Raw genomic sequence first — 24639 nt, 5'->3', positions numbered from 1 at the left:
CCTAATTAGGGTGGCGGTTGAGCTGGCGCCGATCCCCGCCGACTTGGGGCGAGAGGCGGGCTTCACCGTGGACTGGTTGCTCGCCGTTACATCAGCTAGCATGAACAGCGGACAGTCTGAGCCGGGAATCGAGCAGCCGACTCTTCTGTCAGTCGACGATCCGCTCTAGCGACTGAGCCACAGAAAGGGGAGGGAGGAAAAGAAAAATGTGGGGAAACCGGCAGTCACAAGAGGGCCTGGGCAGAGATTCAAACCAGCGACTTCTAGACTGTGAGGCAGATATGCTAACCACCAGCCCAAATAACCACCATACAAGTAGGGGTGGGCAGAAATATGGATGAATTCATGCATGGCAGTATTATCCCCCCCAAAATCAATATTGATTCAGCAAATCCTCTGAATCGATTCAGTGGGGGGCGCTTTGCGTGTGATTCGCATATGGACGAAGGCTGCACTCAACCAAAACACAACTAACTGTCAACCAACGCAAGCAGCAGCAGTGTGCAGCCACCGCCTTCCACTTTTAAGTACGTTTAGGCTCATTTTGGACTCCCATTGAAGCCAGAACTCAGGGAAAAGCGAGAAAAGAGAGGAAACGTTTGAAACTGCCAGGCACAATTTTTAGTTTCGTCCCAATTTCCAAGAAGAAAGAAACACTAGTAGCCCTATTTATGTTTACATGCACTTTTTTGTTTATACAGAATTTTGCTTTTCAACTCCGTATGCACATACGTTTTTATTGTCCAAATTTTTATTCTCAGATGTTTTATTTCTTAAAAATGTGAGGTGACATACTGCATAGGTGTACAATATATCTATCTCACTGAATTGATATCAAAGCATTTAAATCAATATCAAATCAAGTCACAACCTAAAAAATTGAAATTGAACCGAATTGTGAGGTTCTTAACAATACACAGCACGACAGACAAGTATTTTTGCATTTCGTCAAAAAGTGGGGCTCCTTTTTTTGAGGAAATACAGGCGGTACAAAACGGGTAGTCGTTTGAACCCCTTTGCTAAGCAAAACAGCAGCACATAAACAATCTTTCGGATAAATAAGAATATGGAGTCCTCACCATGTGTTGTCACTAAGTTCCATTTCCAGTTAGTAATGATCTTACGTTATGTCGAGGAGACGTCTTAAACTACGTAGACTGACGTGGTCGCTCCACAATGTTGTGTGCATCGAGGAGCTATGCCATCGCTTTGTTTTGCCGCGGCTCTTGTCATTTCTCTCTAATGCTTCTTTTTGTGTCAGTTTCACTTGCCAGTGTCATGTACAGTCACGGGAAAAAAATGATACCAACCTTGTTTCTTCCTTTTCTCGTTCATTTGAACATCTGCGACCGCTAAAGTATATTATCTGAAGAATACAACGAACACAACAAAATATATCTGATTGCAACACAATTGATGTCCTATTTTGACATGCTTAAGCCTAACAGTATTCCCAGTGATTTTGGTTACTATAAAAAAAAAAAAAAAAAAAAAAAGAGAACAATAAACTGAAGAAACAAGGGCGGTCTAATCGTTTTCCCATGATTGTATGAAGTATCTTTATTCATCTGTGACAAAATAATGAGTGTTAATATGTGACCGCTCCTCTCTAGCGCGCTACCAGAACGAGCTCGCCGGTGTGGAGGCCGAGCATCTGGCCGAGAGGTTCTACCACCAGGCGCTATCCGTCATGCCGCACATGGGTGAGTGCGCTGTCATAAGGCGTCCGCCGTTTCAGATTTCAGATTTTTCCTATCTCAACCAATTTTAAAAAATGTGAGAGAACGCACACATGACAAGGAAAAAATGGGTTAGTGTGTGCTCTCGCATCTTCGGCGCCCTCATTTATCAAAGTGTGTAGGACTGAAATTTAGCATGTGTGTAAATACAAAAGAAAATCTGCATTTATCCAGCGTGCGGGACATTGTCGCACGCACACCAGTAAGAAAGGAGTGTTGATGAAACCCACCTGTTCTAAACCGCCACATTTGAAATCAGATGGTCCATGTAAAGTAGTAATGACATAATTTGTAAACTAATCGTATGCAGCATATTGTAGGTATCCAAAAGTGTGCGTGCGTGTATTACACCGGGCGATTGAAAAGTAACTCCCTATTTTGAAGTACTTGTGATGTATTTTAGAACGACAATTCTTACAAGAAATGAACATGAGAAGAAAGTGTATCGCATGGAGTCTTATTTCAAATTGGATACGGCGCCAGCATTAGCCACCAGTTTCTCAACCGCATGAACCGATTTCACAAGGAACTCTTGTGGGATGGAAGACATAACTTCTCGTATTCGCCCTTCAAGTTCTTCCAAAGTCGTTGGTTCTGTTGAATAGACTTGCCCCCTTTAATCATGGAACATGCACAAAAGAATTCTGCATGAACATTCTGATGTTTTTTTTTTTTTTTTTTTTTTTTTGGCCTTATTGTACTCTTTAGACTCTTCCAGATTGCTTAATTTATGTTAAAATCCAAAACATCTGCGGGGGCTCGGAGGATCCCCCCCCAGGCGCCCCCCTGCATTTTTTGGGTTTTGTTTTGTCCCCTTTTTCATGCCTTTGATGTTTGCATGTCTGGTATATGTGTACCCCTCGTAAGGGTTAAACACTTTCCTACTGCAGGAATGCCTTTCAACCAACTGGGGACGCTGGCCGGAGGCAAGTTCTACAACGTGGAAGCAACTTACTATTACCTTCGCTGGTGAGTGGCGCTCGCCCTCGTCTCCCCTATGTGCCTTTTATAGAAAGCTCTTTTTTTCCCTTTCCCCGCCTCCGAAGTATCCAATCGGAGAGCCCCTTCGAGGGCGCCTACGGCAACCTGAAGCGCCTCTTTGACAAAGCGGCCAAGATGTACCAGCAGGTGACGAAGCAGGAGATGAAGAAGCTGTCACCGTCTCGACAGAGGTGAGGACGCTCGCAATATGGCACGGTTATTTCCGCTGCAGCAAAATAATATTATTATTATTCAATTACTAGAGCTACGAACAAATCAGTGGGGATTCGGATTCTCTCGGGCATCCCCATTAAAAAAAACAAATCCAGAATCAGGGTTTTTGCATTCGAATCATAAGTCAAAGAATAAAATACTGCTGCAATGCTGCCCCGTCCGTTGTTTTACGTCCGCTGCCATTTTGACTTAGTGCGCATCGCTTCTGGGCATGTACGCCTTCTAGCTTCTCCATCTCTCATTCTCGTTTTGTAGATGTCCACAAAGGTTTTTTAAAAAATAACCCAGAAAAACACGAGCTCTCCACTGAAGGAGGCTTGCGTTTAGCCTAACTCTCCAATGAGCTGCACAGATAACATGGAAGCACCTCAACGGTAGATTGAATGGAAGACAGCTACAGAGGCTAGCCAGTCGGCAGGCGAGTAGTCCGGTCCGTGAGGTTTTATGGCACCAACGAGTGTAAAACAGACCCAGGGTTCTACCTGCAACCTAGCAAGAGTGAGGGATCCTGGTTAAAGTACCATCAGCCATTTTAAACATAACAAAAACGGGTCTGTACAGAGACAAGGCAACTGAAACGTGCCAGGATACTCGCTTACCGGTTCAATAGTAGTTTTCAAATAATCACATTGGATTTTTCATTTGTTGGACTATTATTTCGGAATAGTACAAGAAGTAACGATTAGATTGTGATTCATTTCTTAGTGTCAATACATATAACGATTGGGGTTTTAGGGTGCGAGTCCCGACCACTAAGAATTACAATCATTATTAGAGGAACTGAGTTTCATGCATGTATAAAGTCACCACAAAAAAATTTGATTTTGTGGCGCCATGTCCACGTTTCTTCACATAGGGGAAAAACTGATCAAATGAGAGTAATGTCAGGCTGTGATAAAATAATGCAGGCTTGCCTTGATATCCGTGTTTAATTTGTTTCGTGATCAGGCTCGTAACGCTATTTACTCGTACATCAAATCAATTTTCCCCATTTAAGTGAAATGAAATGCCATTTATCTTTCCCGGTTTCCCCTCAAACTTTTGTTTTTAATCAAGAAAAATAGCACTGTATTGTATAAAAACATTATTTATAGAGCACTTTAAAAAAACAAGCACAGCTGAAACAAATTGCTGTACATAAGATCAAACATAAAACAATAATATAAAAAAATAAAATATTTTCTGTTTGGAATATACAAGAAGAGTTGTAGATGAACAAGAAAGAATGGAAAGAAATATGCTGGTTTTATGAAGTCTAATTAGTATTTTAGTATCCGTGTGTCGAATGAGTGCCTTTTAAGGGGTGTGGCTTAGTGAGTGACAGCAGCTGGCGTCTGGTTGGTCGTTTTTTTCTGTGTGACCGGATACACTCATTACCATGGCGACTACGACAATAATCGATCGTGTCGCGTGTATGATAAGTACAAAATGGGGGAACACGTGCGCTGGTGGTCACGGGTGCTCGGGAGAGGACTTTAATTGAAGCCTTGCTTGAGGTATGTTAACGTAGTTTTAAGACGATACGGCTCGCGAGCAGGCAACAAAACGTAATGTAGCCTAGCAAGCTAGTGCTTGCACTAACACTTCTACCGGTGTTTTGTCGAATCATGCTCTGAAGTAATTGAATTACAACAAAGTCATTTAATTACAGTAAGTTAGCACCCATTAATGCTGTTATGTTGCTTTTACCTGACTGATTAGAATACATGACCTGACAATATATATTTGGATACTCAGTATACAGTACACATTCTCTCTCTCTCTCTCTCTCTCTCTCTCTCTCTCTCTCTCTCTCTCTCTCTCTCTCTCTCTCTCTCTCTCTCTCTCTCTCTCTCTCTCTCTCTCTCTCTCTCTCTCTCTCTCTCTAGAGAGAGAGACACATTCTCAGTACACATTCACATGAACAAGTCATTTCGACACATTGCTCCATCTTGTGATCGGACCGGTACAAGCTTGGCCACCGACCAAAATTAAACTCGTAAGTCAAGTACGGCTGCAACAAATACTCGAGTATTTCGAGGACTTTGAGGACAATAAAATTATTTTCCCCCTCTGGGATATGCTTATATAACTCATTAACTGCCAGCCCTCTCACTTTGACACGATTTGTATATACAGTAGCTGCCTGTTAATGGCAGGAAAGAGCAGCGCAAATGCACGACGACAACGTGCTCACATCATCAATGCTAGGCGTACTCATTTGGTTTAAGGAGCAAAAATGCACAATTATAGTTTGCAAACCGCGTTCAACACAACAAAGATGACGATGTGACGACGTCATAGGAGATAAATGAAATGGCAAAAGTGCGTTTCAGACTGAGCAGAAAGGTGAACGCCGAATGGCTCATATCTCCTACGGAGCAGTGACTGCAATTGACTTATTACGCTGCCATATTTGGATTTGCACAGCACTGCTGTGGTCGTGTGCGTCTTTGAACCAACGTGAGTACACTATTTTGTATTGTGCTCATTTGTCACACCGCTGTGTTTACTGCCTTTTTCTGTGGCCATTTTCAGCTCCTCGCCAATTTGCCGTCCGTTACGTACCTAATGACGTTCCTTAAGTTTGTCCGTTGGGAACCTGTGGAGAAGCGTGCTTTAGAAGTGGCGCACCTTTTTCCATTTGGCACGTCAAGTTTGCCGTAAGCTCGGCTTTGCGTGCGCCGTGGCGTTCCGTGACTCCTGCAGCCGTCGTCGGCCAACAACTGAGATTGTTTCACGTCGTTCCAAGCGACGCATTACTATTAAAGTATTGGTTCGTGTTATGCCATTGTGTCACTTGTATATATTTGTGCTCCCTCTCGAGGTGCGTGCTTTCAATTGAGTTTAGTCAGCCGGTCTGTAAGCTCATGAACAGCCATGAACCTATACTGATTATATCAAATGCTAAAATGCTAGCTGCTCAAGTGAAGGTGCACAACATTAAGGCTGTTTACCCCTTTTTTAATGAATGCCTTATGTCTTTTATACTTACAAGAAATTCTAAGTTTAAACGGAAATGTATTAGTTTTATTTATTTTATTTGTATGAAATTGCCTCACTGAAAATGTTGAGACAAGAAAATAGTTTGCTGCTCAATGTGAATTGAAGGGGGAAAAAGTTATCTAAAAAAGAAAACCAATTGGTCGCTAATTATTAAGTGAAATTTTTTGTTCATAATTGCTCTTGAACCAAACAAAAATAAAAAAAATACATTAAATTTAAAAAAATCAAAATATTTCAAATACTCGATTGCTCAAACATTTTTGGTAGGATAGTCGAACACTAAAATATTCAATAGCCGCAGACCTAAATTCAAGATACCACTGTGTTTGTATACAAGCAATTAAGATTTTCCACATCTCGCATGTAAAACACGGAAACATTTTCATATACTTTGTCATAATGTAGGTCTTTATTGAGCATTAACGAAGGAGCTAATATCCAAATGTATAGGGGACCCCAAGTGTTAAGTGGCACCCACGGGACTAACAAGCTTCTAATGACTTCAAGATTGAACGTGACCGGCGCTCTTAAAACTCAATGGAACGGAACCCTAGTTAACGTTATGGTTAACATCTGTATCTGGCCTCTGTGCTGCCTTCAACGCTACAAAAGCCTGTCGGTCTGTGTGAAATCAAATGTGAGATATAAACTCTTAATCTTTTCTTTTTGTGCTCATCATTTTCGTTTCTTGCAGATACAGAGACATCAAGCGTCTCCTGGTGAGCTTCATGTACCTGACGAGTCTGCTGCAGCCCAAGAACAGGTGAGACTTGTCTTTTGTGTGTCAAATTGGTGGTATCGAAGTGGTACCTCGAGTCACGCGCCGTCGCTTGGTCGGTTGTGTTCACATGCATCCGAAAGTCGACTTCCCCATACATTGTGTATGCGCTGAGGGGGCGGGACCACGGAATGCCGTAAAAAGAGCAGACGGCGGCTGACGTGACACCGCAAGCACTCAAATAGAAAAAATTAGACACCGAGACATCTCTGCAGGAGGCTTTCAAAATGCCCCCGACTCAGCCTGAAACCTCTAAGCCAGGGCTGTCAAAGTCATTTTTGTCACAGGCCACATCGTAGCGATGACTTCCCTCGGAGGGCCGCTACAACCGTGAAGCCATAGAAATGAAAGATTACCTCCAATACTGTAATGACATGCAGTATACACAACACATTGATGAATAGCCAGTTTTGAAATCAGAAGCCTATAAAAACATGTTTTTCAAAGGGGGATTGGTAACGAAAAAATGCTTGCACATATCTCAATGCTATTACACCAGAACACAATGAGCAATTTTGATTTGCTTTTGCGGGCCACGTAAAATGATGTGGGTGGCCGGATCTTCCAGTGGAGCTCAGCGCTGCCCGGCATGTTGTGGCACCACGTGGCACCCCACTGAAGGTGCACGTCTCTTTCGGACTGTAAAAACCCATAAAACACTGTTCAAGAATCGGTGCTATAGCAAACGACGAACCACTGTAATCCATTGTGATGCTATTATGGTTCTCTGTGAGCAAACAGAGTCCGTTTCGTAAATGAAAGTTTTCCCATTGTGGCCCTTTTCATTATGTGCCTCCAGCCTGATGGAGTCAGAGTTGACCTCGCTGTGCCAGTCGGTGCTGGAGGACTTCAACCTGGTGCTCTTCTACTTGCCGCCGCACGGCCACAATGCCGCCGTTCGCCACTCCCTCAGCGAGGAGGATGACGAGCAGCAGCAGCACGCCGCCGACGGCTCCTGTGCCGTGCTGCCAGACACGCTCGTGTTCAAGATGGTGGTGACGTGCCTCATGGTGGTGCACAGCCTAAAGAGAGGAGGTAGGACCAGTGAAATCATAGATGGATAGATAGATAGATAGATAGATAGATAGATGGATGGATCGTAGGCCTCCAACTAACGATTATTTCAATAATCAATGTGTCGATTATTTTTTTTTCTAGGGATGCACGGTAACTATCGGACCGATATTGGGGGGAAAATGACATCACACTCTTCGGGCCGATTAAAATAAATAAATGAATAAAAACTGGACTGATAACAAGCCTATCATTCCGATATCATCCGGCTGCGCACTGGCCGTCACTCGCCCGCCTTTTGCATTGGCTCCTTACAGTCATGGATTTTATGACCAAAATTCCGTAAATTATCTTATGATCACCCGCACTTGCTGAAATTACAACCATCCTGCGACTTTGAGTTCGTAACTACGACCCGGCAGCCTACCAAGCAGCGGACTCGCTTAAGCATCTCAAGCCGACTGAGGAGCAGCGGGGGCGGCTAGGTCGGTTGTCGCGGTGCGCTAACAGCTAAGGTAACAACAGCTAACCCCTGCAAATGCCGCTCCTGTGCATCTTCCTTGACAACTTTGGCTCACTGGACAATGAATTAGATCAAATAGAATTAACATCAAAACACTCGGGATGTCCCGATCCAACTTCTTCACATCCGATCCCATACTGATATTGCAGCCTTGAATTTTGGCCAACACGGATATCGATTCAATGTTCGTAATAATCATACATACTTGTCTTATTTTGTGGTATGGAATGTTAAAAAACAGCTCGATTAAATGGTATGTATTACTCAGAGAACAATAATCGGCAACAGTAGGTATGAGGAAAAACTGTCATTATTAACCAACGGGTTATATAAAGTAAGTAAATATGAATGTACTACAGTTGAATAAAATGTGTTATTAGGAAATCCTGGAAAACCAATAACAAAAATTTAAATTGTAACATAACCACTGCTGAACTTCTTTTCTAACTTATATATTCTACATTTGAATAGATTAAAAACAAATTTTAAAACCAGGAAAAATCATTTCAATAAATACAAATTGGAGTTTTAAAGTGCAAAATAACATTTCACTTGTTTTTTTGTTCGTTTGTTTTGTTTTGTTTTTACTGTGAGTATATGGTGGGAACTTTGTCCACGTGTGTGGCAATACACTTGAATTTCTTGATGCAACTGAGGTTTCTTTTTTGACAATCGCTGCTCCTGCTGTGCACGGCTTGGCCTCTGAGGGGCAGTGTGATGCACTCAATGAGATGCACACTTGCAGTAACAAAGAGAGTCGAAGTCATGATCGAATATCATTAGAACTCTTTTTTCACAGAGTTTGAAGAATATATGCCAGAGAGTATTGTTATATTGCCTGTTTGTGTGTGTTTGTACAGCATTTGTGTTCCAATATTCAATATTTTGAGAGAGAGAGAGAGAAGTGTCACGGGTTCAATTTTCCTTCGTTCGTCGGTGGTGGCTTTCGTTCATTGTGTGTTAGTGTTGAGCTTGTGATTTTCATGAACAAAAACGAAGACAGAAACTAATTCTTTTCTTATGTGAGTTTAGTTTTACAGTGAACTCCAGCTGGAGTGTCAATGACCTCAAGCAAGCGACAGTCACTCTTGCGTCTTGCTAATATGTTAGCGGCTTAGCAAGCTGTTGTGATCACATGGGCTCTGCGTGCTGTCCGGGCGCTGCCGGATAGAAGTGCTGGAGCGGCGCATGGAATGGACTGCTTTTATAAGAGTGGTAAAGATAGAGATTTTTGATCCAGTCCGAGCCGATACTCTTTTTAAATTTATTTTATTTATTTTTGCTGACGTCAGACCGCTATCCCATCTCAAAGATCGGATCGGTACACTCCTACAAAACGCACGACGGCCCTCCCGCATTCGGCAGGGAAATGTGCGAGCGCCAATCCATTAATACTACGCGCAACTGCTGACGTGCTCGATCAGCACCAACACTCCCTCGGCCACTCTTCGCCAGCCACAAATTAAAATGTCTTGAAATCAACATTTACATGAATGATACCCCATTCTTATATTGTTTAAAAATAATAAAAGACATGAATATTGGAACCTGTGTTGTTCAACTTTGAGAAAAAGTTGTCAATACTGTAGTATTGATTGCACAGTAACAAAGCAATAATAAAAAAACATTGTTTTATTCTTACGTTATGTTTAGTACATATATAATAGATTAGTAAAATGCTTTATTTTAATTGTTTTATATGAATAAAAATACATTCTGTTATATCACCAGTGTAATATAAAATAGTTATATACAATATACATAAGTAGGGGGTCATCGCTCCAGCTTCCCATCAGTTTGGGGGTCCTCGGTCTGGAAATTGTTGAAGGCCCTTGATAGCAACCATTTAAAAAATGATCAGTTATCGATATCGGCTTGGAGAAGCAGCAACTTATCGTTATCGGTAGAAAAAAAACGTCATCATGCAGGCCTAATTTTTTTCAATGAATCAATGAATCTTTTATTTATTTATTTCCATCCCTTTATTCAAAACAGGACATTATTTCAAATTGACCATGCACAAAATGCACAAACATAAATTGATGATTCTGTTCCTGTTTGGTGTGTATCATCCGTCAGAAAATTGGCAGAAATGTTGATCGTTGTTTTCCAAAGTAGAAGCAGATGTTTGCAAATGTCTTATTTTTTAAAATAAATAAATAACGCTGGGTTACCATTAAAAAAACAAAAAAACAAAACATTTTTGTAAGTTGCCTGGTGGGTTGGGGTGCGGTGTGACGTCCACATGTGAGTTTCTGGGCACGAGCTGTGGCTGACGGCTCTCCTTTCCCACATGCGAGCGCGTGACAGAAAGTATAGAGTCAAAACACACAGCACGAAAGATGAGCTGTGATCTTTTTGCACAACTTTCCCCCCCAAAAGTTTTTTTTACCAGCATTACCAGATAACTAGCAACCCTTTACTGCTCAGTGACTGTTTTTTTTTTGTCAATGTCTTTCTGTCTCCAAAGTGTTCCGTGTCAATTGACTGTTGTCGTACTCGAGCGGCTCCAACTACCGGAGACAAATTCCTTGTGTTTTTTGGACATACTTTGCAAATAAAGATGATTCTGAAAAATGGCAATTAAATGTGTATTGACTTTAAATGCATATTTGTGTTTGTGTTGTTAGGCTCAAAGCAGTACAGCGCGTCCATCGCTTTTACGCTGGCGCTCTTCTCGCATCTGGTGAACCACGTGAACATCCGGCTGCAGGCTGAACTGGAGGAGGCGGAGAGCCAGGTGCCGCCGCTCAACACGGACGCCACAGGTGAGAGTTTGCATCCGCCAGGAACGTCTTTGGGGCAGTATACGTTACGGGCGCCGACATGACATGAGCGGAGCAGTACCGATCCGTCCGAAGTATCCGTGTATCATGACAACTTAAAGGGAATAAGGCCACGCGTCGCCCCGCAATAAAGTCCGTTGAGCCCCGAATGTCAAAAAGCGACTGCAAAACACACGCAAGCCCCAACAAAGATGCAGGATGGAGAGTCTTTTCCACTTCTGGAGGCAGCACTTCATTACCACAAATCACCCTTCTCAATTGGTGTGTGGATTCATGCCTGTGTTAATTGCTACATTTATTCCCACTTCATGTTCACGGAACTTTCCTCACTACTACTTTCTTCCTTTTTGCCAGGCTTTCCTACCTTTCAGCAGCTTCTCCAGCTTTTCACGGACTGACAGTAGCTTAAAGGTTATTTTAACTTTTCTAGTCTTTATTCACGCTTTCCCCTTCAGTATAGTTCATATCATACAAGTACTATGGTCGTACTGCTTCGCCAAGTCGACAACACACACCTCGCTCATGTTTTTCCTATAATTTCAGGCTTTCGTTCAATGGACAACATGGGCTTCTTCTCCTCACTTTCTTGAAACCCATTGGTTGAAAAAAGGCATTTGTTAGACTGCACAAAAAAACTGTGATGCGAGCACAAAACACAACTGAATGCCTCAGTCAGCCTACAAGACAAATTTGGTCTTTAACGATTGCACTTTGTCAGACTGCTGCCATAAAATCTTCCCGTAACTTGGTCAGCCACTGGTAAATACTATGCAACATTTAGTATGATACCACTGTATCCCGTCTTTTATGATCACTGGGCTTTATCTGGCATAAATGTATTGTCGGTACCCCCCTGCCCACCCTTGAGGACTTGCACGCTGCCAGAACTAAGACAAGAGCGTGCAAGATCCTCTCGGACCCTCCGCATCCCGGTCACCGGCTCTTCCGGCTCCTTCCCTCAGGTCGGCGCTACCGATCAATGCAAACTAGAACTAGCAGACTTCCCAGCAGCTTCTTCCCTCTTGCCATCAACTTCTTAAACACCTGACCTCCAATTCCATGACAACATGCTGGCAATGTTTTGACTTGAGTTCGTTGTCACATTTTTGTGGGGCCAATGATACATTACTCGTGCACTCACTGTAGTCGTCTCGCCACGCTGCACTATTTGCATATCTGTTGTTGACCAATACTGGCCACTCATGTTATGTTGACATGCTTTGTCGGGCACAAAATAGCCCGCGATAGCAAATCGGGCCATTATCGGGTGTAAAAACCTCCTGTAGTCAGGTCGAGGCAGAACCTGTACTTTCACTGCGAGATAACAAACGTCAACTGATGGTGGCCGAATCTTGTGAAGGTCACTGCTGCCATCTAGTGGCAGGGTGCCTGAAACTCATTTGTAAGTCAAATTTTCAACCAAGCAACAATTACACTCAAGGTGCCAGTGTACAACATAGCCTCTTGTGCTTTTCACACATGGTGGAAGAAATCATAGCTAAAGATGCAGAAATATTGTCCTGTGATGCTTCCAATGTCACGAAACTCATCCAGCCGTCGTCTTTCGTCTCATGTAGATGACGTGGGCGTGAAGGACACGGACGGCCCAGGCGAGCGACCTCTGCAGAACGGCTCCCTGGAGCGAGAGGAGGAAGAGGAGGAGGAGGAGCACGCCATCGTGAAGAGCTGCGTCAAGGAAGAGCATAAGTCGGGCGAAGACAAACAGAAGCAGCAGAGGAAGTACGCCCGCCTGTCACGCCTGCGCAGACGCCGCAAAGACCGCGGCGGTGAGGACGAGAGTGACCTGAGCGAGGGCTTTGAGAGCGAAGATGATGAAGGCGAGGAGGAGGACGTGGCCCCCGCGGCGAGAGATCGCCCCGCTTCTCCCGGTTGCCCCCCACCCGCCGCGCCACCGAATCTGGCCGCCCTCCGGAAGGAGATGAAGGAGGCCTGCTGGGGGAGCGGCTCCGAGGAGGAGGAAGAGGAGGGCGGCACGGCTTTCGACGTGGAGACGGACTCTGATATGAACAGCCAGGAGTCCCGCTCGGACCTGGAGGACATGGACGAGGCGGAAAACTGCGAGCACCGACAGACTCCGATCCGCGAGCGGCGGGACGGTGAAGATGAGGACGCCAAGGAGGAAGGCGACCAAACGCCCCCCGCCGCCAACGGGCCTCTGGGGGCTAGCGACGCCAGCATCAGCAGCAACCTCCAGGCCATGTCCACGCAGCTCTTTCAGGCGAAACGCTGCTTTCGCCTGGCGCCCACATTCAGCAACGTGCTGCTCAGGCCTCAAGCCTCCTCCTCGCCCTCCGCGAGGCCCCCACCCGCTGACGACTCCGCCGCTGCATCTTCCCGGGAGACCCCTGCCGCTGCCGCTCAATCACCCTGCGATATGAATCAGAGCGCCCCCAATGGGACCAATGAAAATGGTAACATCCTCTTTTTTTGATGACAACTTTAGTCAGCGCTTTTTCGAGATTACAGTAAGTCCCAAATTGAAGAACGTGTAATTTTTCTGCCCGTCACTATACGTCGCTGTCATTCATAGATGAATAAAGATACAATTATTTGTAGGAAGTAAACCCTACTTGTGAAATAGTATGATTTCACACCTGATTATCTCTCATGGCGTAGTTGTTGGAAATCACTGCTGTAAGTAAAAATTAAACGATTATTCAAATTACTCAAAATATTTTATTACAAAAAAGTCAAAGCAAAATCCCTGCTACAGAGCACTCTTCGAATTGAACAGTCTAACCGCTTCCGGAAACAAACGGTCTAATAGCTTCCGGAAAGAAGCTGTTCCTCTGCCTGAAGGGCCTGCTCCGGATCCTCCGCAGCCTCCTGGCCGAAGGGAGCGGGATGGATGAGTGGGTGTGCGGGGTGGGTTGGGTATTTAATGATGCAGAGCGGGGGGCCCTTATCTGCATCTGCCGGTGAAGATGTCTGCGGCGGCGGGAAGGCCGTTCCCCACAATCTTCTGAGTGGAGCCGAGCAGAGATTGGTGCAGCACCGTGGCGCACGTGTCTGCCTCAAAGTCAAAATGGCCAGCCGAGTCTCTCTTTCACAGATCTTTCTCCAAGCAGAGAAATTTAACATCTGAGACTTACCGCCACATAGCGCTTTGCGTTGAAAGCAATTATTGCAGTCCCAGATACTGGCTTTGGCGTGCATCTGATCATCTGAATGAATGAACCCTCGCAGCCGTGTGATCGGACACTACGTCCTCCTTTTTCGAATTCTGTCTGGCAGTGGCAGGCGAATAAATGTCACTAGTGTTACATCTGTGATGCGGCAATTTGCTGGCAAGGCAGAAAATGGACGGATGGCGATGTTTTATAGACCGTTTCGTTGGGTAAACAATCGGTGCCAGGGTACTTCTGCATGGCTCCCACTGACCTGAACTGAAACTGTACTCTATGTTAATCTCATAATGGAAATTTAGAATTATATTGCTGCTGCAGACTTGGACTCGGACTCGGAGGGAAGCCAGCTCAGCGCCCCGTCGGTGCACAGCGAGAAGACGCTCCTGGAGAGGCTGGAGATCCTGACCAATCAGGGCTTGATCCAGGTGGTGAAGGTGTTCATTGATTGGCTCAGGACTAACACCGACATCATCCTCATGTGTGCGCAGGTAAGCGTGGCGCTGGAGTGGCGTTTCCCCCTCCCGAGCCGTCCGCAAATCCACACCCACGCGTCTGTGATCTCTCTGCAGAGTTCCCAGAGCCTCTGGAACCGCTTGTCTGTGCTCCTCAACCTGCTGCCAGATGGAAACAAGATGCTTGAAGCCGGTGAGTCTGCGCCCGCCGCAACATGTCTTCCCGGCCCAAATTGAGGCAGAGGCAGCACCGTCCTAAATTCTGCATCCGGTGGGTGTGCTCGGCAGAGGCGGACTTGAACCCGGAGGTGACGGAGCTGCTGGGCGAGTGCGAACGTCCCGCGCTGGTCCAGACGCTGCTGCTGCCCGAGGACGTGGCGCTGAGGCACCTGCCCGCCCTCTGCGTCCCTCACCGCCGCCTCGACTTTACCCGGCGCGGCGCCTCCCTCAGCCCGCTGCAGGAGGTACAGGCGCATGATACAGTCATACGCGCACATCTATGGCATTGTGCCTTGTTGTTAGCATTTGGCTAAATGGACTTGATTATTATTAGTTATGTGGCTGTTTGGAAAACGTGTAATTCTTTGTTTTATGTTTAGTTTGACAGTAAGCGGCTCTTTTTGAACAATTCGTCACTATCTGCCAAACTGCGACTTGTCAAGTTGAGGTCACTATCCAGGGCTCGAATCTCACATTTTTGCTCGCAAGTCAAAACAAATAACCCCCCCCCCCAAAAAAAAAAAGCGAGGAACAATGTTGGCTCGTATCTCCAAAAACGCATTAGTCGGGTTACTCGTATTTTAGGGCGCCACTGTATTGCCGCCCAACACCTGCGTCGTTTTGCTACAGTGCCTCTGGGAAGTAGTCGCAGCGCTGGACTTTTTCCACATTTTGATATGTTACAACCTTATTCCAAAAGGGAACACCTTTTTTGTTTTGTTTTGACTCAAAATTCGACAAAGACGACATGAAAACAAATCTTTTTGGAAACGTTTGCATTACAATTTATTTTTAGTTTTTCTTCCACAGTCTCTGAAACAGCCTGTACATCCAGTCTTCACATCCTTTGCGCCATACTTTGTTTGGCAGCAATGGCAGCCTCAACGCTTCTTGTATATGATGCCGCAAGCTTGGCACACCGATCTTTTGCCAGCTTGGCCCTTTCGTTTTTTTTTTTTTTGCTGCACCTGTCAAGCTCCATCAGCTTGAGCGGGCAGACATTTTCACATCTGTCCGCAGACCTTCAGAGCATCAGAAATTGTCCGTACCCTTTCCTACATCTGCCTCCAGACAAACCCTGTCTCTGTGGTCTCCACACAAGTCCTGGTCTGACATGTACTGTCACCTGTGGGACCTTGTAAAGACAGGTGTGTGCCTTTCCAATTCATGTCCAATCAACTGGATTCAATCCAGTTTAGCTGTAGAAACATCGCAAGGTTGAGCCGTGGGAACAGGATCAGCACCTGAGCTCCATTTTCAACTTGGCTGTGAATGCTTTTTTTCATGTTGTCATTATGGGTTGTTGTATGCCGAACTTTGGGAGAAAAAATCATTTTAATCCATTGTGAATCAGGCTGAACAACAAATTGTGGAGAAAGTCAAGTGCTGTGAATACATTCCATAGGCAATGTATGTACATGTGATTTCTTAGTTTTTGTTTAATAGATTTGCTAAAATCTCAAAGTTGTTACAAGCGGGGTTTTGTGAGTAGACCATTGAGGGGAAAAAAATGTGCAATGTCTAATAGTGAAGCGCTTGTGGACAAAGATGGATTCAAACATCTCCCACACAAACCAACATGTTTCATAAAAGTCTGCTCCCTTTCTTTTTTTCTTTTGCTCCTCCAGTGCGTGGTACGCGTGTGTTGCATTCGCAGTTTTGGCCACTTCCTCACCAGTCTCCACGGCAACGTGCTGCACTTCAACCCGGAGGCGGGCATCTTCACCAGTGTCAGCCAGTCGCAACCAGACGACCTGCTGCAGCAGGCCAAGGCCCAGTTCCGAATGGTGAGAGACCAAATATGGGCGTGGTACTTGAAGGGAAGTGTTATGTTTAACACTGTGGGCTTTGAACTGGCCGTTTGTGTCCGCCTTACTTCCTTTTTTCCAACCGTTTTAGCTGTGTTAATGCCAATGGAAGGAAAGTCCCACAGGATGGGGATTTTTGTATCGTTTTGTCATTTACGACTTCAGCTCTTTAAATATGGCAATAATAATCGGATTGCATCACATCGTACCTTTTGGACTCTATCGTGGCTACGTTCGGTCAATTGAAACTGCATATTTTTTGTTATTGTTTATATCGTAAAATTTGGGTATAATTAGTTTCATTCTAGACTTAACGCTTGGCGATTTTAGTTTTTAAGATTTTCGACCGGATGACACCATTTATCCACTTTTGGCTTACGTTCCAGAAAACCCCCACAATTAATGAAATCCATGAAGTGGCAACCAATTATGTATTCTATTACGATATATATGTATAGGTTTCTTATAGGCAGTTCAATGCCAATATGCGAAACTGCACTTTAGAAAGGCGCAAGTCTTTTGTTAACCATTTGCACTGTACCTCAGACTGACAAGTCCTGGCAATGTCGTCCGCAAAAGGATTTATGGGTATGCAGAATTCATTGCAGTTTTGTTTTAAACTAAGGTACTGTAGTTGTAGAAAATCAAGCTAAACATTAGTCTTTTACTCTTTACAGACTGCAAATAAACTACGCGTTTGTCTGAGACACCGCAAAATAGTCCCACACCGACGACGTGTTTTTTCACCGACAATATTGAAAAAAACTTTATTGTACTGCGCAACATGACACGTGATAAGGCTAAAAATTAACTAGCTTTTTTGGATTCATACGCGACGTAGACGCGGAGTTAAATGTCTTGTGCGGAGCCGATCGATGACGTCATTGATCGGATCGGCGACTTATGACATGAAAGCCGATAAAATGCTAATGATCGGCCGATACCGATAACACCGATCAGATCGGCGTAAAGTCTAGTCAATAGATGAGTAAAATTCACCAAGGCCTGAAGGTTAACTTGACAACCGATGTCCTTTTAAGAGCGCTTTTGCTTTGTGTGGATGCAGGCTGAAGAGGAGGCCCGGCGCAATCGGCTGATGCGGGACATGGCTCAGCTTCGACTGCAGGTTTGACGACCGTGTGACAATTTGCCGTTGGTTTTTTTTTAACGTCGCTCTAGCAGCTGACTGGCGCCCCTGTGCTGTGGCAGTTGGAGGTGTCGCAGCTGGAGGGCAGCCTTCGGCACCCCAAGGCGCAGTCGTCGTCCATGTCGCCTTACCTAGTGCCCGACGCCGCCGCCCTCTGCCAGCACTTGAGCATCGTCCGACATCTGGCGGGCAGCGGCTGCTTCATCGTCATCATCCCGAGAACAGGTCTGACGTGATTGGCCGGGGTTTCCCCAGGCGCATATTTGACATGGGGACAGTTATTTTTTTTTTTGTCCATCTTGGGACCAATTGTGTGAAATTGGATCATTTCCTGCGACACGACACAGTGATTGGAAATCACTGCATTAGCTAATATTTAGATCGTCTTTAGGTCACGTGGTCTTTGTGTCTCACAGTGATCGACGGGCTGGACCGACTGAAGAAGGAAAACGCCGGCGCGCGTGACGGCATCCGCTTCCTTGAGTCTGAGTTTCGGAAAGGCAACAGGTTTGTTAGTTGTTTGTTTGTCACGTCAATATTTCCAGTGTTTTATTTTTTCTTGTTCAATTAAAAAAATAAAAAAATCTTTTTTTCTTTTTTTATTTTAAGTGGGGATAACAACCCCCACTATAAGTGGGGATATTTAATTTATCTCCACTTATTTAAAAAATTGTTTTTAAAAAATATAAAGAGCATATATATATATATATATAATATATTTTTTCAAAGCGTGAGTTATCCCCCACAAATAGCAGGGGTACACTCTATGTTGACTTGGGCTCGCCAGCTTCCGACAAATGCTTTGCCGTTTTTCGACTGCCCCCAACGTGCCAGACAAGGTTTGAATTTTAAGGGTCCAAAACACCAGGGGCCTCATGTACAAAGACTTGCGGGGATTTCCTCCTAAAACTACAGTGGTTAAATACACTGGTTAAGAAATGAATTCTCAAGCCTTGCCTCAATTGCATTGTTGAAATCCAATGTTGCCGGGCATGAATTGTTCATCAGTGCTAATTATTCATGTGTCTCTGGTGTGCAGATTTATGAGAACAGTTTGCCAGCATCACCTCTAAGTGTCGCCAAAGCACCAAAAGCTGCAGAAACGTGCGTACGCCAGCCGTGCAGTTGGCGGGAGGCACCGCACTTTTCCACGGTCATGTCACTCTTGGTGCATCTGACCTTTGTCGTGAAAAAGAACCGACGCCACGTTTTTGTGGGTACGCACCTTTTGTACATGAGGCCCCAGCTGCCAAAATCCAAAACTCGCTGAGTACAAACTCCTGGAAAGTTCGAAGAACCCTCGACACCAGTATCGGCACAAAACTGTCACAACAGGATGCACCAAATTGTCTCAAGGACCTGTGCCCAAAAATTAAAGGAGAGGTTTTGACCATTTGGGCAAATTCCACGGCTTGTAACTTTTACAAAATCCAAAAAGCGACTTTGCCCAAACTGCGACTTCGTGTTCTAATTACTTATGTTGCAGGTACATCCGCTGCCAGAAGGAGTCGGGCCGAAGTTTTGAAAGAGATAAGCTAAAACGTCAAGACCTCGACGCCTGGTACGTCTTATTTCTTTATTTTATAAAAACATTTTTGCCACATTTGCAGTCATTGTTCCAGGTAACGTTTAAGCATTCTTAACTGTCATACAATGAGTGAAGCATTGCATAATAAAACTCAAATATAATGAGACTACTCACCCAAAGAAAAAGTTTCCTTTCGTAATGAAGACTGAGCAGCGAGTGCGCGTCTCGTAGGCATCTGTACAAGATGGTGGACAGCTGCCGCCAGCTCAGCGTCTCCCAGAGCAACGACGACGACGCGGCCGGCATGGTGACCCTTCTCACCGGACATCGAGTGGACGAGCTGTGCGGCCGCTCGCCGGCCATGCAGGTCGGGCGCCACCCAAAAAAACAGAACACAAACTTCCAGCATTTGATTTGTCGCAGGGCTGGCCGCATCTCGGGTCAGAACTTGAAGAGCTGCTCAGTACCAATTTTTATTTTTTTTTATTGTAAAACTTTTTTCTCAATTTTTCTTCCGTAATATCCAACCTTTAGGGAAAAAAAACAACAAGTTTTTTCCCCCCAAAACAAAAATCTTCAAATATAACTTTTTGTTTGTATTTTCTACAAAATGTATGTTGTTGTTGTTGTTTTTGATTTATTTTATTTATGTATTTATTTTCTGTGTCTTTGCGTCCTTCAGTCTGCCGTCCAGGCGGCGATCTCGGCGGGCGTGGAGCTGAAGAACATCGCCGACTTCTACCGGCAGTGGAAGGAGATCGGCTGAGAGCGGAAAACGGAAAACGCCGCCAATGTCGGATCGATCGCAACACTCGCTCCCTCTCTCGCTCTCTTTCTCTGTCTCTCTATCTCGCTCTCTCTCTCTCTCTCTCTCTCTCTCTCTCTCTACCCCCTCCACTCTTTTTGCTCTGTGTGTATCTGCGTCTCCCCCCAAAAAAGTCAACATGAAGTCGGACAGATGAAAAGAGTTGAAGCTTATTAAGGGAGTTGAAAGACAATAAGAGGAACACGAAAGGGCAAACGCCTTCTTCCAAAGCGGGTGACGCCAGGCTCCGCCCCCTCGCGGCGGTTCGGCGGGCCAGAGTGCCGCGACGGCAAACTAACTGGCTCGCTCGCCGGCGCGCCGCTTCCTTCCCGGCCGGGAGCGCACTCCGTATGTTCGGAGAGAGAGAAGACGCACACACACTCGCACACGTACGCAGATGAATTGAAGTCAATTAGTGTTCCCTCCCTCACGTTGTTTTTGGCAGGAGGGCGAGTGACGAGCATCTTTCCAATCCAGAGAGAGAGAAAAGCACAACCCCACTGCAAAAATGAGCACCAGGCTGCGGTGGTGGCCCAGCGGGAAATTAAACAAAAAAAAATAATTTTAAAAACAAAACAAAAAAAAGCTCCTGGAGGGTTGTTCAAGAGGTGTACCTCTCTTGTCCTTTTTTTTTTGTGCTGTTCCTTTTTGTGACCAGCCTCTTAACAATATTCACTTGATGTTTGCGGCCTGATTTGGCTTTGGGCTGAAATTTCAGGATGAAGCTCAAATGTATATAAATGTAAATCATCTTTACAGGTAACTTCATTTGACCTTGTGTGAACTTTGGAACGCACATCTCCAACGTCCACTTGTATGCCTTTCTGTGACTCTTCCAGTCTGTAATGTAGCAACCTGCTGATGGCGCTCATCCTCATGTTGGGAGAGGGAAGAGGCCACTGAGCTTTGAGCATCGTTAGCGGGTTGCAACAGAGACCGAAAGAGTCACAGAAAGGCAGACAACTGGACGTCCTTGGAAATCTTCATGGATCAAACGCCTGTTGTGGATTTTGCCATAATGGTCCAGCCAGTTGTGCGAAAAGTACTGCATGCCAGAAATAGTTTTTCCTCCAAAAATAATTTCATTGTTCTAGGAAAGAAATCAAACTGACATCCCTTTTTTTTGTAAAATTCCAATTATTGTTCTTTTCCCCTCCAAAAAATTCAACTTCATTCTCTAAATTTTTTTTTTAACGTTACTTAAAAATGTTTTCGGCGGCACGGTGGCGACTGGTTAGAGCGTCAGCCTCACAGTTCTGAGGACCCGGGTTCAATCCCCGTCCCCGCCTGTGTGGAGTTTGCATGTTCTCCCCGTGCCTGCGTGGCTTTTCTCCGGGCACTCCGGTTTCCTCCCACATCCCAAAAACATGCATAAATTGGAGACTCTAAATTGCCCGTAGGTGTGACTGTGAGTGCGAATGGTTGTCTGTTTGTATGTGCCCTGCGATCGGCTGGCAACCAGTTCAGGGCGTACCCCGCCTCCTGCCCGATGACAGCCGGGATAGGCTCCGGCACGCCCGCGACCCGCGTGACGAGAAGCGGCTCAGAAAATGGATGGATGGATGGATAAAAAATATGTTTCCTCAAAAATTGAACTTTTGTTCCTGGACAAATTATCCACATTCTTCTCAAAATGAGCCACCTTTATTTACATAGGGATCATTCTTTTTAGTTGGAAAAACAACTTTTCTCTCACAATATAATAAAGATTTCAAGTTTACGCAAGGTCAAATGAAGTTGACCAGTTGTAAAGGTTTTTGTGCATTTTAGGTGCGTCTAGAAATGGATGGCCCCATACGATATCCAGATTTTGTTTGTTCTGTGCTCTTGAGAAAAAGGAAACGGCAACCCTGTGATGAAGCTCATTTGGGTTTTATTTTTGTACCCAAACAATAATGGTGTTAATTATGCTTTTTTTTGTTTTTAATGCAAGAATGTCTAAGGGAAAGCCAGTTTATTTATCAAGGTGTCAAATATGGGTTTTGTAACCTCCAAGAAAGGTTTGAAATGTCTCCCGTCTACATGATGACTGTCTCCATATTCGTGGTGAGCGTCCCGTCGTATACAACAAGACAAGCGGCATCCGTGTGCGGACGTGCGTTGAACAATTAAAACAAAGATCATTGAGATGATTGGATTGGACTTTTTTGTTCAGGTTGCAACACAAAGGAGAATTTGGAAGAATGAAAAGTTGTGTGTGGTCTTCCCGTAAGGGGGGCGCGATGTACCAAAGTACAACATGGAGTAGAGTATTTTGTATCCTTTTGGTCATTCTATCAAATATGACGACATGCCATATAGCATATATACAGTGTCTGTATGTGCACTGTATATATGCAACAAATGGATACATACAAATAGACAAACTTTCTTTCCCAAGGTCAATTAGAAAACACTTCTAATTAATTTTTAAAGGCCAGAAATATTTTTGAAGAGAAATAAATTCCTAAAAGGCCATATTAAAAATGGTGATATAATAAGTAACATTTCTAAGGGCCAGAGTAAAAACAGCTATTTGAAAAAAATTAATGTAAATGCACTGCTCGTCAAAATCCCCGTTTGTGCTGCATCTGCATTTTAGTATTTTGCATCATGACCCCCCCCCCCCCCCCCCCAAAAGGAAGAAAAGGTCAGCTGCTTCATTCGTCGCCCGTCCGATGTAACCGATCCGAATGTGTAACAACATTGTGTTGACTTGTTGCAGGGCGCCCCTTCTTCAGCCATTTCGTAAAAGAAAAAGTGCTTCTGTAGTCCTTTCTTTTGTCCTCTCACTGCTCTGGGCCTCTCGGCGCGCACGAGCGTGGCGGCCAATCAGATGGCAGCAGGGTGTGCACGCGCCGGCTGGGACAGCGACTGTGCAAGCGTTCAACGCGCAGCTCGCGGGCTGGGATGAAGAAATCGCGCACGGCGACTTTTTGATGAGAAGTTTGACACGGGTGCTCGCTGGCCTCTTCGCCCTTCACGTGTGAGTGACGTTTGATTTCCTCTCCTGTTGACGACTTGCTTTTCTCAAGTGCTTTGGCACCATCTCGTGGCGTCTTGATGCCAAGCGACTACGTTGAAATGAGGGCAGGAGCTTCATTTCGTCAGGTCGCTGCGTTCCATTGACCTCTGAAGCAGGAAGTGGGCGCCGGGAACGACGTAACTGCTGAGTTACCGGCGTTCAAATGGACAAATATGCTGTCCTGCAACCTGCAAAGACGGGAGTGCTAAACTCATTTTTGTTGAGAGCCACATTATAGTTTCGACTGTAAAACCATATAATTGCTCAGTCGCTTCTCTGTATTATTGCAAACGGTACACAACAAATGGATGGCTAAATGTTCACAAGTCAAGGATAGTAGTTGGTTGAGCTGTTGTTCAAGTTACTGTAAATGGGTTTTGGTAACAAGAGATGTCCTTATTTGAAATGTTTGGACAGATTTGAGCAAGAATAATGGAAGTTTGCACACATGATTTGCTTTAAAAGGATGCGTTGGGCCGGAGCTGGCCCCCAGGCCTTGAGTTCGACACCCACGCGGTAGCTGAGGAAACGCAAAGAGTTTTTGTTTCAACGTATTTCATACTTTGCATCAAACCAAAGGGTGTTTGTGTTGCTCTCTCGCTTTCTTGGCGTCGGTTTCAAATGTTGTCGTTTCATATTGTTCGCTGAAATATGTTTTGTCTCCCCGTTCCGGAATAATCGCGGCACGCGCAGCAGGCCCAAGACCGCAACCGAGTGGGGGATCATGCCGAGTGCTGACCGCGGCCAACCAAAACAGCTGGCGGCGTGAGAGCTCTCTCGACGTCCTCATAATCCTGTCGAACCATGACTTTATACGGCATCGATACACAACTCCGATTCCAATGAAGTTGGGACGTTGTGTTAAACATGAATAAAAAAGAATTGGGGTGGAGGACTTCCACCAGACTGCAATGATCAGTATCCAAGGGCTGCCTGACAAGCCCGAGCAGCTCCAATTGGGAAACACGTGGGCAACCTGCAGTTCACCGTGTGGGAGCGAAGGAAGGAGACGGTCTCCTTCAGTCCCGCGATTCTGGACCCAAACACGGCCGGTCAACACTTCAGTCTGACCGGTGGTGTTAGTTTTGGAGGCGGACAGCAGCGTCCAAAGAACCCAGAGAGGTCGGACTGGAACGGTGGTCTGGGAAGTGGGGGCTGGCACTCGGGGACCCTCGTTTGCCAGATCGAATGTCACTATGTAGAATAGTCACAAATAAGTGACTAGACTTGTGGATCCTGGAATCCGCCAATGAAACGGCAGAGGATCCGAGTTGATGAAAGATCAGTTTCATTCTTTGACTCTCGTACAAACACGGAATTAGGTCAACTGAATCTTTCCGATTGGCCGCGTTTGTCTGCTCAGATGAAAAGGTTTCCTTTCTTTGACACAACAGAACTTCCTCGGAAAAGAATCCATCCCATGCACACTTTCGGTCGCTGTTTTGCCCCCGCTATTGTTTGACATGCAGCAACACCCCGTCCGGTAA

The 24639-nt window shown here is 45.1% G+C and overlaps 1 protein-coding gene across 4 annotated transcripts in view; it reads left to right on the top strand.

The window, feature by feature from the left end:
- Window positions 1-22275, top strand: part of smg5 (SMG5 nonsense mediated mRNA decay factor) — a 29635-nt gene extending 7360 nt beyond the window's left edge. For 3 of the 4 annotated variants that reach the window (XM_061675321.1, XM_061675320.1, XM_061675322.1), the window contains 17 exons: window positions 1614-1703; window positions 2630-2708; window positions 2786-2911; window positions 6634-6702; window positions 7517-7752; window positions 10885-11022; window positions 12618-13472; window positions 14508-14677; window positions 14759-14834; window positions 14930-15105; window positions 16489-16647; window positions 17735-17794; window positions 17878-18040; window positions 18232-18322; window positions 19302-19376; window positions 19575-19710; window positions 20026-22275. In XM_061675321.1, the coding sequence (XP_061531305.1) occupies window positions 1614-1703; window positions 2630-2708; window positions 2786-2911; window positions 6634-6702; window positions 7517-7752; window positions 10885-11022; window positions 12618-13472; window positions 14508-14677; window positions 14759-14834; window positions 14930-15105; window positions 16489-16647; window positions 17735-17794; window positions 17878-18040; window positions 18232-18322; window positions 19302-19376; window positions 19575-19710; window positions 20026-20109 (2783 nt within the window). In that variant the 3' untranslated portion in view covers window positions 20110-22275. Of the gene's footprint in view, window positions 1-1613; window positions 1704-2629; window positions 2709-2785; window positions 2912-6633; window positions 6703-7516; window positions 7753-10884; window positions 11023-12617; window positions 13473-14507; window positions 14678-14758; window positions 14835-14929; window positions 15106-15880; window positions 16009-16488; window positions 16648-17734; window positions 17795-17877; window positions 18041-18231; window positions 18323-19301; window positions 19377-19574; window positions 19711-20025 lie in introns of those variants that run through there. The other variant, XM_061675323.1, reaches the window with a different exon arrangement.
- The last annotated feature ends 2364 nt before the right edge of the window (window positions 22276-24639 follow it).

Source organism: Phycodurus eques, chromosome 4 (genome assembly GCF_024500275.1).
Source record: "Phycodurus eques isolate BA_2022a chromosome 4, UOR_Pequ_1.1, whole genome shotgun sequence".
NCBI lineage: Eukaryota > Metazoa > Chordata > Actinopteri > Syngnathiformes > Syngnathidae > Phycodurus > Phycodurus eques.
This window is presented reverse-complemented; position numbering and strand designations above follow the sequence as displayed.